This window comes from Aplidium turbinatum, chromosome 15 (assembly GCF_918807975.1).
Source record: "Aplidium turbinatum chromosome 15, kaAplTurb1.1, whole genome shotgun sequence".
Taxonomy (NCBI): domain Eukaryota; kingdom Metazoa; phylum Chordata; class Ascidiacea; order Aplousobranchia; family Polyclinidae; genus Aplidium; species Aplidium turbinatum.
The window spans coordinates 5998426-6016556 of record NC_137486.1 but is presented as its reverse complement, the minus strand read 5'-3'; the positions used below and the strand labels follow the sequence as shown (position 1 = coordinate 6016556).

The window sequence follows — 18131 nt, the reverse complement described above, 5'->3', positions numbered from 1 at the left end:
CACAGATCAATACCAAAGCTGTGTTATTAAATAATGGAATCCACACAATAGTAAAAAAAATGCTTGGTGAAACAACAGATGGCATCACAGCTCAGTCTTCCAATCGATTTCCTGCTAATGTTAGACCAACTCAAATGTCCATATGAAAATCAAATTCCAACGTTGATTCAATATAAATAGGTGGCAAAGTGCACGACAATGTTATACAGGGATATCACCTTTGAGATCCCATTGACATAATTCATTGAGATTAAGCTACTTGCCTCTATGGCAATAACTGGACTGCACCCAATACGCAGTTGATGGAACCGCTGTAAATTTTCGCAGTAGCAAATCAGAAACTGCCGCCAAAAAGTTATCAACATTGTGAATGTAATCAGTATAGTGTACTACATAGATGAAGGAAAGTTTACAAGAAAAAAAAACGTTTATTCCACTTCAAAACAACGTCCATTGACGCTGTTTGATCTTCATTAAAATGCGATTTTCATTCATGGGAGTGAATAGCAGAAAGAATCAAAATTCATTAGAAATAGAATGCTGTTCAATATCTTACTGTATTTCAAGAAAATAATTAGATTTCTATAACGGACATCAAAGCATAGAAATCAAAAAGAAGACGAAGTCAACACAAAATACGTAGGCGTGCTAGAGTTAAAGGGGCTGATGGTGCAATTTAGAAAGGATAGTTCAGATCAGACGGATATTGTTCAAGGAGATTGTTCGAAAGCTCTCAAATGCTATCGAGTGGCGAAGCTCGAGATGGATTGGATTCTACAAAATGACAACCATAATGACACTTGATAAGCTAACTACAGCAATAAGTAGGGTAGCCAGGCAAAAACACAACGATTGCGAAATTGGCGTTTGCGACACTTCGTCGATACGGCAGCAATCAACAAAAACGTCCAGAAACTAAACTTTGATTAAAAGCTCTGAATGCTATAACAAACCAATTTAGAAATAGTTTGGAAACAAAGTGGTTTTCACGCAAAAGCTTCTTTTTTTGAGTTGTGTTGTCTTGTAATTCCAAGAATGCTCGTCCCAAAAAGCCGAAGGTTAATCATTGCTTAACTTCAAGCATTGTAAAACAGTATGTTTGGGGTGAATTGCTGTGGGGAGCTCACAATATCAAAACAGTTTCCGGATAGGGGAATTCGCAACTAAACCCTTTGCAGAAAAAATATCTGTCATTTTTGCTCTGTCTGACGTTGAATCAATGTAAAAATGACAGGTTTTGCTGTCAGAGAAGCAACACAATCGTGGGAAATTGTTTGTGCAAGACAATATTTCTGGGTTAAAACAATACGAGCAAATACACGTCAACAAACCGGCGAACCGGGAAAATTCGATTTTCTGACCAGTAGAACAACAATCGCAAGATGTGGTTTGGCTACAGTTTACATTGTGTCAACGTCCAAGAACATTTGTTCATATTAATTAAAAGATGAATACACAAAACGAGATATTTTTGAACAAATGCAATAAACAACATGGATCATAAACCGCTCGCCCGCGGTGCAGGTGGCGGCGAAAGTTTACTAATGAAAGGAGGCCCGCTGTGAGGGAAGGCCATCATTGAAAGAACTTTGTAATTACGTTAGAAAGTAATGACTGGCTGAAATTGAATTAAAGATTTCGCAACTGCTGGGGACGGGGTACAAACAAATAGAGACCATTCGTCTGAAGCGCAGGCGTAAAAAGATTCAGAAACGTTGTAACATGTAAAAACGAAAGCTTTTGTTGGCTGAGTCATCGTGATCAATTTACGTTCATATTGCTAAGTGTGCTTAATTTGCTGCCATTGAGACAAATCTTATCCGGATTTTGCAGCTTAACTAAGCGATGAGCATGAAGACCACACGCATTGCTGGCATTTAACCAACTAAATGCTTTCAACAATGACATTTCAAAAAAGGAAGCATTCAGCAGAAAATTGCACGGCGTGTTATTCGCTTTGCAGAACTGTGGTGTGGCATTTGCATACTGCACGAGTCAGTGTATGACGGCTGCACTTCGATTCTGAAAACAGTCCTAGACAGCATGTTCAGAAAGGTATAATGACCTAAACCATTATTGGCTTAAATTGTGCGTACTACGTGGACTCTTCAATGGTACAGCAACAATAATAGAGTTGGTTGTTGAGATCTTAAGCAAGCACACCAAGCTATCATACGAAATGATGATGATTAGTGAAATCAGATGCAAATGACTGGTTGAACTTGAAGATAAAGAAATTTCATGCCGAGAAACTAAGTCAGTGAAATTGTTCACCAGTAATCCACTGCAAGTTTCTAGCTTCTGTTCCAAAATTTAAACTTTTACATCGTTTTATTATTTGCTCACACCACACATGCATTTCTGATCCGTAATTAATGTCTTGAAAAATTGGCCATTTCCTGGTCGGGCTCTTTGAAGAAGTCAATCATGCGCGGTTGACGAAACGTTTAAGTAAATGTCATCAATTCCCAATTACAACTTCATGCGATAGTTTCATATTGCCCCAAAGCAAAGTGTCGCGTTTTAATAATAATGGTTTATAGTTGAGAAGGAGCGATCTTCCTGGCGTCAGCACTACCTGACTACTCACTATAGAATAGCGAGCATTGTGTTTCGCTAACCATACCAGCATAGCCTCCACACTAGCCAATAGGCGTCAAGACTTTTCCCAAAAACACGTGTTTGGATGGCTTTATATTGCTCTATACATCGCATCGATTGCTCTCAACGCTTTAGAAGGTCTGTCAGCGTACCCGCATTAGGCTATATTGAATTGTACAATTCGCAATAATGAAAGGTATTCACGTTATACATAACTGGTTGTGTAACACATAGCGGAGTTTTTATTTTTGCGTTAGTGCGAACGCTTGAAGGGGCTGCAGAGAGCAATGTGTACGGCAGTACCAAAAGTGTTATCAACCCATAAATGTGCAGGTAACGTAATATCAACTTGGTACAAAAAGGGTATCATTGCATCATTCGATGATAAAGGAAGTGCAGTGTGTGGAACGATATTATCGACAATCAAGACATTTTTTACGTCATTCAACGACAGACGTTGAATCAATGTAAAAATGACAGATTTTGCTGTCTGGATAAGAACTACGCAAAACCTCCTACTCCACAGCTCAACTTATGTGGCCAATCTGAACGTTGAACCGACGTCGAAGTAAACCTTCTCTTCAATCAGTACAAAGCGTTCTGGTAAGACCATGTTGACAGATTTGAAACAAGCAGCCTTGGAGATAATGAAATATCAAGCCGCAACCATAGCAATTCGCACAAGACATCGCATGCTTCACTTTCCTCAATTTTGGAAAACTAGTTTTGTTTTCACGATACAATGTTAGTGCTGTTCACCTATGAGAAAAAGAAAGTCGACAACATGGCAATACCAAATATTTACATTAAAGCGGCATTGGTAAAAGACGCAACTGGCGCGTGTGTTTTATCGATCTTTATCTAGCGGCAGCCATCGCTCAGATTGATCCTACCGAGTGTCTGATGGCAGATCAGTCAGGAAGTAATCGTCAAACAAATGCAATATTGCAATTGTCACAATAATTGCACAAACTGAAAATTAGCAACTATATACTTTTTAGACACAAGGAACGTTTTGAGACATTTTAACATTTCCAGTTGAGCCTCTGCGATGGGACTACGTGCAGCCAATCATCTTTTCAAAAAGATTTTTTGTACGACTGCAGTTCAGTTAATTGTATTTATACGATATTCTCTGAGTGAAAGTCGGCTACAAACAGCAAAGTCAAACTCTTTGTTTCAAGCGAACCCAGCAGTGAAGCCGACAAAACGAAGCCAACGAAAAGAATGAACTCTACTTGTCTTGTTACATGAACGTGGAGAGTACGTCACCGAAGCAGAGCTTGCGCAAGGCAGGCAAGTTTCGTGTCAGTCAATCGATATTACCGACGCAGGGCAAAAATCGAAACATCAGGCAACAAAATCCCTTTTTTTCATTGATTGAGAGTGTATAGATGTTGAATCGATGCAAACAAGGCGTGTTTTCTTGGTTGGAAAACAAAACAACTACACTGTAAAGTATGTATACAGGCCACCAAGGCAACAAATTCTATTCTAGAGTAACAGTTTTACGTCCACAAACGTAAAAGAATCAACTTTTGAGAACCGCACACGAAATAGATCGTCACAATGTCATAGTTGCTACCTTTCTGGATAGTGCTGAAAAACCCAATTGAATTTTTTGAATGCTGATACCAATTTCAATTCAGTTTAATATAAATGCAAACATGCCTTTAGTGGTCATTGCTTTGAAGCACATGGCAGGAAATAAATGGTAGGTTCCCTTATCAAATTATTAGCAAATGCGTTTAAAAAATAGCCTTTTAATGTTAAAGCTAATGGCAAACACAAATTTACCATTATTGTAAAAGTATTAAAACTGCGCGATGATTAATAACGAAGTTAGAAGAAAAAATGTTATCTACCTTGCTTTGATGCACATTGTACAATGTTGTACATCCTTACAAAAACAATACCATATTTACATTCGCTGATTTAGTATGCCAGCCAACACATTTAATGCATCAAAGCAGAGTTACGTTTTAGGCTTAAAAGTAATTTTTGTTCAGCTGGCAATTTAAAACCACTAAATTTATTACGTCAAATTATATTCTTTTCTACGATGGATTAGTGCGGAGTTACTTGCGGCTAATGAGATGATGCACAAATCAGTCAAATGCAGTGCTGCATTAAAAGAACCCAATAAGCAACATGCACGGACTTTTGATAAATAAATAAACAAACAAGTAATCCAACAGCTTGAGGTTAAGTGAGAAAAAATGGAAAGATATCGAATGAAACCAACAAAGACAGCAAAAGTTGCCTTTTTCACATTGTTTCAACGTCGCTAAAAACAATGTAAAAAGCAACTGTACTAGTCGGCTGAGATCACATCACTCACCGGTGCAGGTGATTTCCCGTACATTTGGTTGTTAGGTTCACTGGAATGGGAAGAAGTTGGAAGTACTGATGAGGAAAAAAATCGTCGTTCCAGCTTTCCAGGAGGAGCAAATCCATGGTTAGAAGGAGGAACAGGAGGATTCACAGAAGTGGGAGGAGGAACGGTAATCTGAAAATTATTCGGAAAAGTTACAAAGATATGAGAAATATCGTGATTCGTGTTTAAATGAAAATAACTAAAATTTCTCGTAAATTCACTTCCTTTAGATTGGAAGGTTCAAACAAATGGTTTTTGACAAACAAGAAAAATTAAAATAGATCAAGAAAAGAAATTATGCGTCATTCCTAGTAATAAGTCTTTAAAACTGTGTTTAGCCTATAAACAAAAAATGAAAAAAAAAAAATGATTTCGTTCCTGCAACCATTGTTATTAAGTTTACAGATAACTTTTCAGTTGCTGAAGCTTCGCATATACACTAACTTCAGCACACCGGGGTGCTTCAATGAAAAAAATCAATAAACAACCAGCCATTATGCTCACTCGTTTCACTCTTCCTTTCGCTTCTTCTTCTAGGTGGCGCACTTTGTGCTCCAAGTACCTCAAGTAGCTCTCTCCATGCGAAGGGTCTGTTGAATGAAGCACTGTGAGATTTTGACTGCTCTACTGCAGGCTACTTGCACAAATGCACAGTTGTGCACCAAATTATTTGTCACAGTTAAACTGTATCTTTCGTACAACAATGCCCTTTCAACCTTGATCAGTAGAGCAGCCAAATATGCAAAAATCGCCTTTTATCGAAGTGTTTTACAAACTTTAATTGTGTGAAGAAACACTTTTTAACAATGGAAACAGCAAATATTTTTTAAAATTGCGTAACTGAGTAACAGTTACGTGTAATGAAATGTAACTTTCGTATTCCTCTAAGAGTCTTCCGAAATTTGTTTAGTTGTTTGGTGTAATGGTGTACAGAGCTGTTTGCAATACAAATATAACGATTAATTTGTAATAGAAAATGGTGCTGATGTCTATTCGATTCATTTCATTTTGAAACAAAGAATAAATATTTTCCAAACTAAATTTGTTTTCAATATCCCAAGGAGATGCGAATGAACCCGAAAAGTCGTACACAGACCCTTGTTCAACATGGAAAACGTCTGCAGACGTTGAATCAATGTAAAAAAGACTGATTTGCGGAGTGGGCGAGGATAGTAAATCGATTAATTTTAAGCAACGCTACAGCTTCCATTGCTACAAACACATACCAGACCACGATTAAAAAACACGACTAAACTTCTAAACCACCGCTGGAAACTAAATCATTTGCAATTACAAAACAATATAAACTGACGACCATCCGTCAAAACACTGAGGAAGCGTTTTCCCGTCATGACAGGTGCTCTTAGTATGTCAGCAAAGGTCATGAACTCCAAACAAGCGTCTAAATTTTTCGTTCTTATTTCGTACCAGCAATGCAAGTTTTAAAATTCTAGTAAGCTTTGCACTTCAGTTACCTACTAATATTTTTACGAAATCTTTTTAACAAACACGCCATAAAATAAGTGGATTTAAACAGGGATGAAACCACACTCACTTTTGTCGTTGTTTCCTACTCACTCGTAGTTGAGAATCAAAAATCCACATAATTGAACAAAACATCTTGACATACTCGTAAAAATGTTGACATTCGATGCACTCCTACTATTTATCTCATATGCCTTTGCGGGCCAATTTTATTTTCCAAAGCAATGTTAAATAAATCAATTAGCGATGACAGCGAACTGCGATTTAAAAACAGTTGAGAAGCAGAAGTCTATGACATCAAACTATTGTATGGCGAGCCATTCAAAAATAAGTGTTGGAACTTAGACTACGGTACTTTGTTTTTACGTTATATCAATTGAAAAGAAATAAAAGTAAATGGACCATACATAAATAAAAAGTATTGTAAATAAAAAGTATATGCACCTCAAAACACTCAATCCTCTCGTTTGAAACTAAAACCAAAGGTCGCCAGTCCATGCAATTTGTTTTGGCCTGTCATCGGTTAACATAAAACTACAGGTAACATCAAAACAAGACCTGACGAGGAAACCGTATCAAATTTGGTAAGCTCTGAACAAGACTTGACTGATTTTTAAGATGACCAACCAGCTCAGGTGAGTTCGGGTCATCTGGTCACATCAAAGTACAGGACGAAAAAACACGCCGAAGCTTGTAAACATTGAAGAAACCGTCACACTATGCTTCAGCAACTGCAAGACAAACTGGTTTCTGCGTGAAACAGAATCACCAGATTTTCATGATCGACCTTATTGTTCCCAGACAGCAAAATCCATCATTTTACATAAGTTCCATTAGATTGAATGAAGACTAGATACAGGACAGATTGTTGAAGCGAAAGAAAACAAAGAGTGCTAAAGTAGAATGCAATTATCTACTTTTCAAGGCTGGCGTATGTTCATGAAGCAGCATTGAGATTAATTTATACGCAAAGTTTAACACGCAACAAAGATGAAAAACGCACCTGGTTTCAACTGAGGACTTGGCAGAAGTCACAATAAATAGAAAATATTGGAATGACATTTGGAGATTGGAATGGTGCCTCCTTGGTGCTAATTTATAGCTTAATCCTAACTAAATGAATGAATCACAAAAAGCGAAACTGCGAATGACAATTGTTATTGACGTGTGAAAAACAAATGACTTCCCACTGTTAGCATAAAAGGTTCTTTTACAATGCAGTCAACCATCTCTGCAAAACTACTACGGAAACCTCAAATCAATGCTTTTTGACCGCAAAACTTTATGATATGTTAGGCATTTTGTGAAAGGTTTGTATGCTCAGTATACTGCTTTGTCTGCCATCATTACTCATCAAATGAGGCGACGGATAAGCACGTTGTGGAAAACAATAGATTAAACCATGGATCATTAAACCAATGAGCCATTGACAGGACACCACCAAACAAAACCTTGCAATCGGTTGATTGTTCCGACGTCTTGAAACATAAACGACATTAAAAACGCACTCTTTGAACGGTGAGAAAATCATATCTCGTCACTGCACAGTGCACACATCACGAGTTTATGGGATAAGGATGCTAACTCAAAAGTTGGGGTGGGAAGATTTTTTAATCGTTTTAGAAAGCGCCTTGTACCAGGCCAAGCAAGAACTGTCATAGCAACCGGACACGCATCTTGTTCTCCATATAGCTCATAACGAGACAAGTAGTAACTAGAACTTTACTTATCCAAAGTGTGCATTGTACAAGACCTAAACACTTAAATTAACTTTCATTTTCTTGATATTTCTGCTCACACAGCCTGACGATGTCAAATCGGCATGGAACAAACAAAGTCTGTCGAATGAGAGCAACCTTAGAATTTCTAACTGTAATTTAATTTATTATAAAATTACACAGAAATATATAACGTTAGGAGAAATTGGAAAAATGGAAAGTCAACAAAAACTGAACAAAATTGTGTAAAGATTTAACAGCTAAAAGCATGAACACTTAGGCCTAGATCAGGGCCGGATTAAGGGTGTATGGGGCCCTGGGCTGAGTTGAAAGTGGGGGCCCTTATTAAGTGACATTTTTTGCTAAAAATAAATGGTGGAGTGGGGCTACGACACGGGCCCAGTTGCATGTATCTGTGGCACCGAGCCCCAAACAGCGGACCAGTGGCGTAACCAGAAAAAATTTTAGGAGGAGCCAAATATTTGATGAATTGAAGAGAACAACAAAGTGTTTGATTTAAAGCCATCGCCACTTGATGTGCAGTGGCGTATCCTGGTGGGTTGAAACAATAAAAGTGGTAGGGGGGTTAGAGCGTGCCGAAGGCACGCGTATTCTAGGGGGGTCCGGGGGCATGCTCCCCTGGAAAATTTTTGAAAAATTACACTCAAATAATGGATTATAGCGCTTTCTGAAACCACTTTTAGAGTAATATTTGTATGAAATTTGTTAGCAGATAAACAGCTATTAACTTATTAAAGATAACTCTTACACACGAACGGGCAAAAACTGCGGCTAAAATTAGAGAACACTAAAAACTCAGCTACACAAAAACTCAATAACTACACAAAAACCCAACAGAGTAAGCCATTCTGAAATTGCTTCCATAAATTAGTTCAAAGAAACGTAAATCGCGTAAATTTTGTGCGATTTACGATTTGCAAAATTTATTGGTGTCTTTCTGTGTGTCTAAAACAAGTCCTTGGGGGTGTTAATAGCCAGATGTCTTGGAAAACGATATGAATTTCTACAAACTTTATTAAATTTTCAACAAAGGGCTCAACTTTGGAATCCAAACTTGGAAAATTTGGGGGGGGGCATGGCCCCTTTCGCCCTCCCTGGCTACGCCTATGCAGCGGATCACCTTCTTGTTTGCCCTCGGCTTGCAACACGGTGCAGTAGATGGGACCTGTCAGTGTATAACTCCGTTGCGGAAGAATGTGTCAATCTGTGGTGTATCAACGAACTTTAGAAGACTCGATAGAAGAAGAACTGCATCATATCTAACTGACCATCTTGTATCAGATAATGTCTTCAAAACAGGCAAACCATCTAGGAATTTTCGATGGACTTGCCAACGATGAGTAGACGAGACGAGCCATGAATAAAGGCTTTGCAACAATTCAAAAAGCTCAGCGGCAGAACGGCATGTTTCTACAGGACATTTAGGCTGGCGATTAAATTAAGTGAATGTGCTGTGCAAGGGACATAATGAGCTACACTACATTTCTCGCGCAGAAAAGCTTGAAGACCGTTATACTTGCCACTCATATTGGCAGCATTATCATAACTTTGACCCGTAATCCGTACCATTTTCGGATATGAAAGTATCAAATAAATATGTTTTTTGTTAAAAAAATGAAGAAAAATTGAATAACTGGGGTTGGGCAGGGGTGCTGCAGCACCGCAGCACATTTGGGTGAGCCACCCTTGCTTGTTTGAGATACGAATTAAAGCAGTAATCTCCAGCTGTGCAACTAAAAAAATTAGTAGATTTTGTTCTTTGAGGTGGGGGCCCCCAAAAGTGGGGGCCCTGGGCTTCAGCCCAGTCCGCCCCCCCCTTAATCCGGCACTGGCCTAGATTTAAAAGAAAGCTGGCTAGGGTCAATGGTGGTTAAACTTGCATTCCCAATAGGATCACATTGTTAATGGCAATGTAAATGTTTCACCTGAATTTTCAACCAAATTCACGTTACACATTCCAGCCAGCTATTTCTTTTGTGCATTGGTTCAGTGTGTTTAATCATTGCAAACAATAACTGATTTCCCGGCTAGAATGACCATGTCAACGGTTGAAACCAGCCAACCACCCTGCTACCGAAATCCGTTCTTTTTACATTGATTGAACGATGAACATATGCAGATGAGTTATGCTAGCTACGCTACACAGCGTCTGTAGACGTTGAATCAATGATAAAATGATTGATTTCTGTCTGGGAGCTGTCCATTTGTGTAGCGCAAGGTTTCGCCACAGATGTGATGAAATTCAATAAGCCATCTAGGTAATACTACACCCACGGTTGTAAACAAGATGTGATCCTTTCCACCTTTCATAACAAACATGATAAATATATGACCGACATCATGCCAAGGGTGAATATTCACAATGGCTCACGTGTCAGACAAAGACTATCTATTCAGCGTAAAACCTTTCATCATTGGACGCCAATCAAACGTACTGGTGCCAACATACGTTCTGATATTTTAAGACTAGGACAGGTAGAAAACGATACTTCATTACGTCAGCAACCCTGACAAATTTTGAGTTGATCACGTGATGCAACAAGATTTCTTACAACGCCACAAAATGCCGCTATAAATGGATCGAGTTGAGACAATGTCACAGCCAATGTGTCGTACCATTGTCTTTCTTGTTGCACCTTATGCTGATACCACCCAGCAAGTTGAGTGTAACGGCGTCAGGTGTTATAACAACCACCTTAAACTGCTAATAATAGCTAATTATTATGAGCTGTGGTGATTTTAGCTATATAATTTACAGTAATACACTTAACTGTAAGCAGTAAGTGTGTGTGCGGTCGCTTGATAATTGACTACCATGGTACAATAAAGTAATTACGTGGCACTAAATAAGCTCAGAGGAAATGTCAATATCTCCTCATGTTTATCAGCTTGCACTAGAAAAAATTGGCGACATAGATTTCTTGATGAAATTTCGTTAAAGTATTTTTTAAGTTCCTTTTCAATCTTCAATTTGTCCAGAGGTCAACGAAACGTACAAGCGTTTCCTCCGCTAGTCAAGGTTTATTTTTTTACTTTACCTGCGAGTAATGAGAACCCTGGTTCGACGTTCGATGGCGAGCCGGTTGGACACGGCTTAAGAGCATGTGGCTGTGTCTTTGGCAACACACTTAAATGCATGGCGTCGATTGCGAAGTGGTAGACCTTCGACCATTAGAGCCCTTGATTTCTTTCATGATTATGAAAAGTAGCCTACGTTGCTCTAGAGAGAAATGCCTACGGCCTTTTTAGGGCTATGGCGTGCTGATCTGATCACATTTGAATAATTGCCACAAAAGCTAACAAACACAAAAACTGTTTAGCTGAAAAATGCCATTCACAACAGAAAAAGAAGAAATATTTGACTTAAAGTAGAGCAAAGCAAATTACAACTCCTTTCGGCGTGAACCGAGTGACACATATCAGTCCATCTAAAATACAGCTTCACAAAGCATATCGCATTTTCGTGTAGGTTTTAAAATTTCAAGTTGTATGATACGCAGTCAATAGGTTCGGACCGGCCTCACTTATTGTCTTTGGGGTTCAAATGTTAATCGAATTAAAAAAGGCTGACACACGGTAAACCAAGACCTTGAACGATTTAATGTCAAAAATGTGAAAAAATATTAGTTTTAGAAAGCATCACCCATTTCTAAATGCTTTCTTTCAAGATAGATGAATGCAGAAGTGAATTAAACAAAAGTTATCCACTATGTACGATTGTACGGTATTTCCAGGCGAACTGCAATAAGCAGTTATTGAATTAACGCCAGTGACATGCCAAGTCACACAACTGGAATGAGAGAGGAAACTGAGGCGAAGAAGCCGTGGCAAGCCTGACCACAGAAACTAGAATCGGGTTTGGTTGGTTGGAGAAGCTGATTTGGTGAAGAAAAATCAGAGGAAGGTGTTGGCTGGATATCAATTCAGCACTTTTTGACACTGAATATATATGTCAACCCACGCAATTCTCTTTGCCCACAAAAATTAAGCTTTCAAATGAGGAACATGACACGGATGTGTTCGACTTTTTTAGAGTGCATCGTTATAGTTGAACGAGCATGCGACAGCTCTATCACTCAGAAAAAGGATAAAGTTACATCCTTAAAGTAAAGTTAAACTAAAATATGGGTTTAAAATTCGTCTTCGTTCTGCAGATGCCTTGTTTTTCTTTAGAACAACATCTAACCACAGCTTGGGTGTTGAGTCGTAAGGCGTTGCATGCATGATTGCAGTGAAAATGATATATGAAGAAAATTACAGATTTCTTTCGCAAGAAGGCTGCGTTAAAGCGCAAAGAAGCAAAAACTGTGATACACTGTGCGAATGAGTGCAAAAAAAAATCAATTTCTTGTTACTAAGAAAAAATTAAGTATTTAATTATATCGAACAGGTGAAAGAGTTAAGTTACATCTACACAAAGGAGGCAATACAAAAACGTTAAGTGTGGATATCGTATTACACAAGAGTTAAGTCCACAGCTAAGTTTTCCTAAAGCTCTTTGTAGCATGCGAACACTCAGTCAAAAAAGTAATGGTAGGAAGAACCGTTGTATGTACCAACGAAACCTAACTACCGTGGCATTACCAAACTTTCTTTATTTTCTATTAAAAACGACAGCGGACATGAGAAATTATAATTTACGAGACCTATTGGACATTGGTGCTTGGAACTCCATAGCAAACACAAAACTAAGCACAGTAGCCATCAGCCCTATGTAAATCATAAAGGTGAGCATTAAGCCATCTCCTTCTAGTCTTCAGCTCTTACTGCTATATACTGCAACTACTGTTCTACAACGGTGGTACCACGAATAAAACGTTCCCAAGTAAACCGAGGCTTTCAAAGATAATTAAGTTTTGTTTGTATGTTAACATATTTGTTGACGAAATTCACGACTTTCCCATCATTGGCCAACAACCATTTAGACGGCGACGTCCGTAGTGCTCATGGTAGCTAGCACCTCTTTCCATGGTAGCTAACGTCTGCAGACGTTGAATCAATGTAAATGCTTGATTTGCTGTCTGGAGTTGGATTTATCTCTTGACAAAGAGCTTTTTTATATTGATTCAACGTCTGCATGGTCTGAAGGCTATGACATCTGCAGACGTTAAATCAATGTAAAAAAGATTGATCTGTTGCATGAGCAGCAAACAGCAATAGACCACAACTTCAATACCGAACCAGGTTGTCACAAGTAGTCGATACAAGATAAAGCATAACTGGCGCTGCGTTGTGAAATGAAACGTATTTTTCGTCACTTTTCACAGCGTAGCTACCGTGCTGTAGCTGCCGAGACGAATTCGACAGAGAAGATCCAGACGATTTTATTAAACTTCTTACAAAGTTTATACAAAGTGAGGAAATACAGAAAATGCTAAAAATGTCGTTAGACAAACAACTGGAAGTTGAGGTCTTATACATTAAAATTTAAGGTAATCCACTTGCGTAGCTTAGCTAACAAATCATTCAAATGATGGGAAAAAAGCTTGGTGGACACATCAAAGACAATAAAATCTACATAAAGGTGGTTATAAGGATTCAAAAACTTCCGATAATGGTGCTATATTACGCATACTACACATGTTGTTAATTGCAGTTTTCCTACTTATTGATACGCCTGTTTCCGATCATCAGCGTTGCAGGGTCTGCTACTATTCGGTGAGTTCGATTCGGTGAGTTCTATTCGGTGAGTTCCTAACCTTTAACCCCTAACCCCAAATCTCTAACCCTAAAACGGCAATGATAATTAGGCTACGGTACCCAATAATTTTAAAAAAAAATTTGAAAAAATCCCCCGTTAAGGGATCGGACTCACCGAAACGGGCCATTCCGAGCGTTGCAAGCACATGACTGACTATTTTCTTTAAAATCTGTTTGCAGTTTTGTATAAAAAGTATCAGAGAAAAATTATGTAAAACACAAGCAGCAAAAAAAATATTCAAATTAAAATATAAAAAAACATCCGCTAACTGGACCGGTCTTTAAAAGTAATGACATAAAGTCATTCCAGTTCCTCCAAGTAATGCAACCGGTTGATAAGCAAACAACAAGATATGGAACCAAGTGTGCAGTAAGGTGCATTAAATGTCATATGAAACATGGGTTATATTAAAGGCACTGTCTCAAGTATCATACGGGATAAACTGCACAAAAAAAAGAATGTCCGGTAACATTCAATCCATACTTCACACAAACTTACTCTTTGAATTCGGTCGTTACAACATTAAAAGAACACAAGGATTTAATATTAAAATCTTGTTTGCATTGAGCTACAAGCTAAGTGGCGAAAATTTGCTCTGTGGCTACACACTGTGTACATAGCAAAACTTGAGTAATAAAGCTATATTTGTCTTTACGTTTCACTAACTATTCTGAAGTATGGGAAACACAAGATGCTAAGCAAACAAAAAAGTTGATAAAAGACTTCAGCGAAAATCCACTATCGCGTGGAAGAATGCGAACGGCTAAATTTTTTCCTTATGAATTTGAAACAAAACTAATTAAAAATAAGTAAAAGAAACGAAATTCATTACAGCTTTGGGCCTTTGAACTGACAAGTAAACTCTGTCTCACTTCACATTAATAGTTCATTTGGTTCGCTCACCTATAGTGCTCCATGTTGCAACGCCCATGATGACAAACAATAAACTGGTCAGTTTGCCTATCATCTTGCTCGACAAAATAAATCCAAAATGATTAGGTGATCAACCACGTTCTCACTACCAAGCAAAGTAAGATAAAAGTCTGCCAAAAGGCGTCCATTTTTAGCCATCACCACAAGGCCCATGTCCTCACCACACAAGCAAGCGCTCCTTGAGGCTCACCATGCCAAGGTACAAGTGTCCCGAAAAATAAAATGTGAGTGGTGAAAGCTTCATACGAGATGCTGTCATTTTGAGTTATGTTTGGTTTATAGGACATGAAAATTGAAAGAGCATGTCGCTGCCAAACTACTACCTCTCAACTTTGATGATGGAGTAACTTTAGAAAGCATCATCATCATCAATCAATTTTGATTATACAGGTCATGTAATTGATCCTCGTGTTAAGGGTGAGGTCTGCTGTAGGTCGTGTAGAAAAATCAATAGGGGACGAAAGCTTTACGTGATCGTCCTCGCAAGTACCAACTTGGGAAACTAAACTTGCTACAACTGTCGCTGCAAAATCATCATGAACACCAACACCTACAATTTGTCTTTTAAACTTAAAAATAAATTAATTCTTTTAAGGTTCTTTAATAAGTAGAACAACGTTTACGCTGGCCTTCTAAGTTAAAGAAATTTTGATTGTGTGAAAGAAGGCCAATCTGCAACTAATACAGGCAGTGCTGTTACAAATACACACAAATTTTAATAAAAACATACAAAAAATTGAAGAATGATGTAGGCCACATAAGAAGCCATGTTTGTTGCTCTTATACTTGTGATTACTGGCTCCCAGCAAATTGTAGTGGAAAAGCTTATAATCACAAACTTAATCCTTGTGGCCATGTTAAGTGGCCTATTGACACAAAGGTCAGGAAGGGACAGCTATATCTATATTTCCTCAAAACTCAAGAAAAGGCCATTTTTACTGATGGTAGCCTTGTAGCAAATATTTATCAGCTATAATATGTTTAAAACAAGTCAACTATTTCGTTCACATTTGAACAAGTCAAAATATGAAATTCAAAAAATACATTTCAGCCTTTACCCAAGCATACAAGGTAATATTAATACGCATGTCACATATAGATAGAATACTGCTTGTTAAAAAATTACCCTTCAATAAAGTATTTTATTGAATGAAAACTCACCACTGGAGTACAAGTTATCCTTGGACGTTGTCTGTCTATGATCAGGACTGCAGTTGCTTGTTGTTGATCCATTACTGCTTCCATCGCCTGAGTCTCTGGTGCCTGCTACTGCCAACAAGCCATTGTGTGGGCAAGGTAAACTACTTTGACTATCAACTGAATTCCGGCTACCAGCTTGTTCATTGTCCAACATTAAACATAATTCTTTTAAATTCTTATTTTCTTGCGTAAGATTTAACTGTTTTTGTTCAAGTTCTCGTATCTGGTTCTGGCAAGCAGCCAATTCTTTTTGTAACACTCCCGTGCAATAGCGTCCAAACATTTGCCATTCTCTTGCAACACGCTTTGCTTTTTCTCGGTCATCATCAAGAAAACAACATATCCCTGCCAATTCTTCTTTTTCTTTCAATAGACATTCTTTTTCTTGCATCAGTCTTTGATTGACTTCTCGAACTCCACGAACCTCAAGCAAATGAACCTGCAGAAAATAAAAATGTAATTTCAAAATAGTATAGACAAATAAAACATAACAACCAGACGGCATTTAACATAATAACATGAAAATAAACTAAAAATTTCAAACGTTTTCGGCCATACTCAAATACACATGGGAGCCCTTTTCAAGTATCAGTCAGCTGGTTACTTAAAAGGGCTAACATGAGAATGGCCGAAAACGTTTGTAATTTTTAGTTTTAGTTTATTTTACCGCCTGGTTGTTAGGTTTTATTTGTCTATGGTTAAAAAAAATCACCTCTCTACCAAAATTGTATACAAAATAGTAGTCTATGATTTCATATCATCACGATATTTAACAAATATCAATCACAAACAGACCACGACAACTGCACTGCCGTGGTTCTATGAGCAATACTGTACTTGTACTGGTGAGTGTTATATTGGTAATTGTGTTATACCTTAACAATTAGAAAATATAAAAGTGTTTCATTGTTACTTTTAGTACAAAAGAATTTTACCACAGCGTACTATATGTGCATCATGCATGTACTATATTTGCAGACAGACACTTCAAACACACAATTTTGTAACTGTGCTCAGTTAAAATACAAAAACATCTATATAAATAACAAAGTTTTCACTACTATAACAGTGTATGAAGAGGCTTTCTGAAATTATAGAGATATGAGCAGTGAGTACCGGTATTTAGAAACATGAAATAGCTGCACTGCTGCATAGTAAAATGGTCAGTAAAAGAAAAGGAGCAAAAAAAAGAAACAAAAAAACTCAGCATTAAATAGAGTATACCAAAAATATACTGTCAATCTGTCATATACCAAACATTGTCTTCTTTGTATTTAGAACACAAAACATTATTTTCCTGTGACATCAGTCTGAGTATATTTCAATTTTCCTCTGACATATCAACTGATTTCAAAACATATGTATATACAGTATGATCAATGTAAAAACTTAATTGAAAAGTACCATGACATCCATAATCTACTTGAAGATGCATTTTTGCATGTACATGATAAAAAGGAAAGTCAAATGGAAATTTATTAGATTTATTGTACCTAACCAGTACCTGAAGTTTTTTATTGACTTCCTTCATTGAACGACTTCTTTCAATGAGTAATTTTTTGTGTTCATTTTCTGCAAATCTTAGTCTTTGAATCACAGAATCTAAGCCTTCCTTTTGAAGCTCATCATCGCTTGGTAATCGCAATGACAAGTCTCTTGAAGGAGAAGATCCAGATGATGTACTTGAAGATACAGACAGAGGAGATGATGGTGGGATATTGTAATCCATTAAAAATGTTTCATATAAAATACAAAAAATTATTCTATTTCTGAAATATATATGCAATTATAACTGATTCAATCAATCAATCCATTGTTTATTTCATTAATAAAACAAAACACAGAAAAGACATTTGTAATACAATAATGAATACAATGTTTAAGTTTTTTATTGATTGGGAGACAACGAAAAACCAATTATTGATTTGTAACTAGGTTAAAAACAAACCAGTACCACTGATCACAATGGAATAAATTAAAAAATGGCAAACATAGAAACCATTATCATGAATGTTTATTTTAGAATTAGGTCAATGATCTTCAAACTACTTCTGGATTTCCATTTGAAGGTTATATTGAGCACTAGAAAAGGAAA

The 18131-nt window shown here is 37.4% G+C and overlaps 1 protein-coding gene across 2 annotated transcripts in view; it reads right to left on the bottom strand.

Moving 5' to 3' along the window:
• The window catches only part of LOC145784272 (coiled-coil domain-containing protein 85C-like), a 29419-nt gene extending 11627 nt beyond the window's left edge, over positions 1–17792 (bottom strand). For both annotated transcript variants that reach the window (XM_082596061.1, XM_082596062.1), the window contains exons 1-4: positions 17541–17792; positions 15998–16475; positions 5483–5568; positions 4943–5110 (exon numbers count right to left, since the gene is read on the bottom strand). In XM_082596061.1, coding sequence (XP_082452187.1) covers positions 4943–5110; positions 5483–5568; positions 15998–16475; positions 17541–17765 — 957 coding nt within the window. In that variant the 5' untranslated portion in view covers positions 17766–17792. The remainder of the gene's footprint in view (positions 1–4942; positions 5111–5482; positions 5569–15997; positions 16476–17540) is intronic.
• Between the last annotated feature and the right edge of the window lie 339 nt (positions 17793–18131).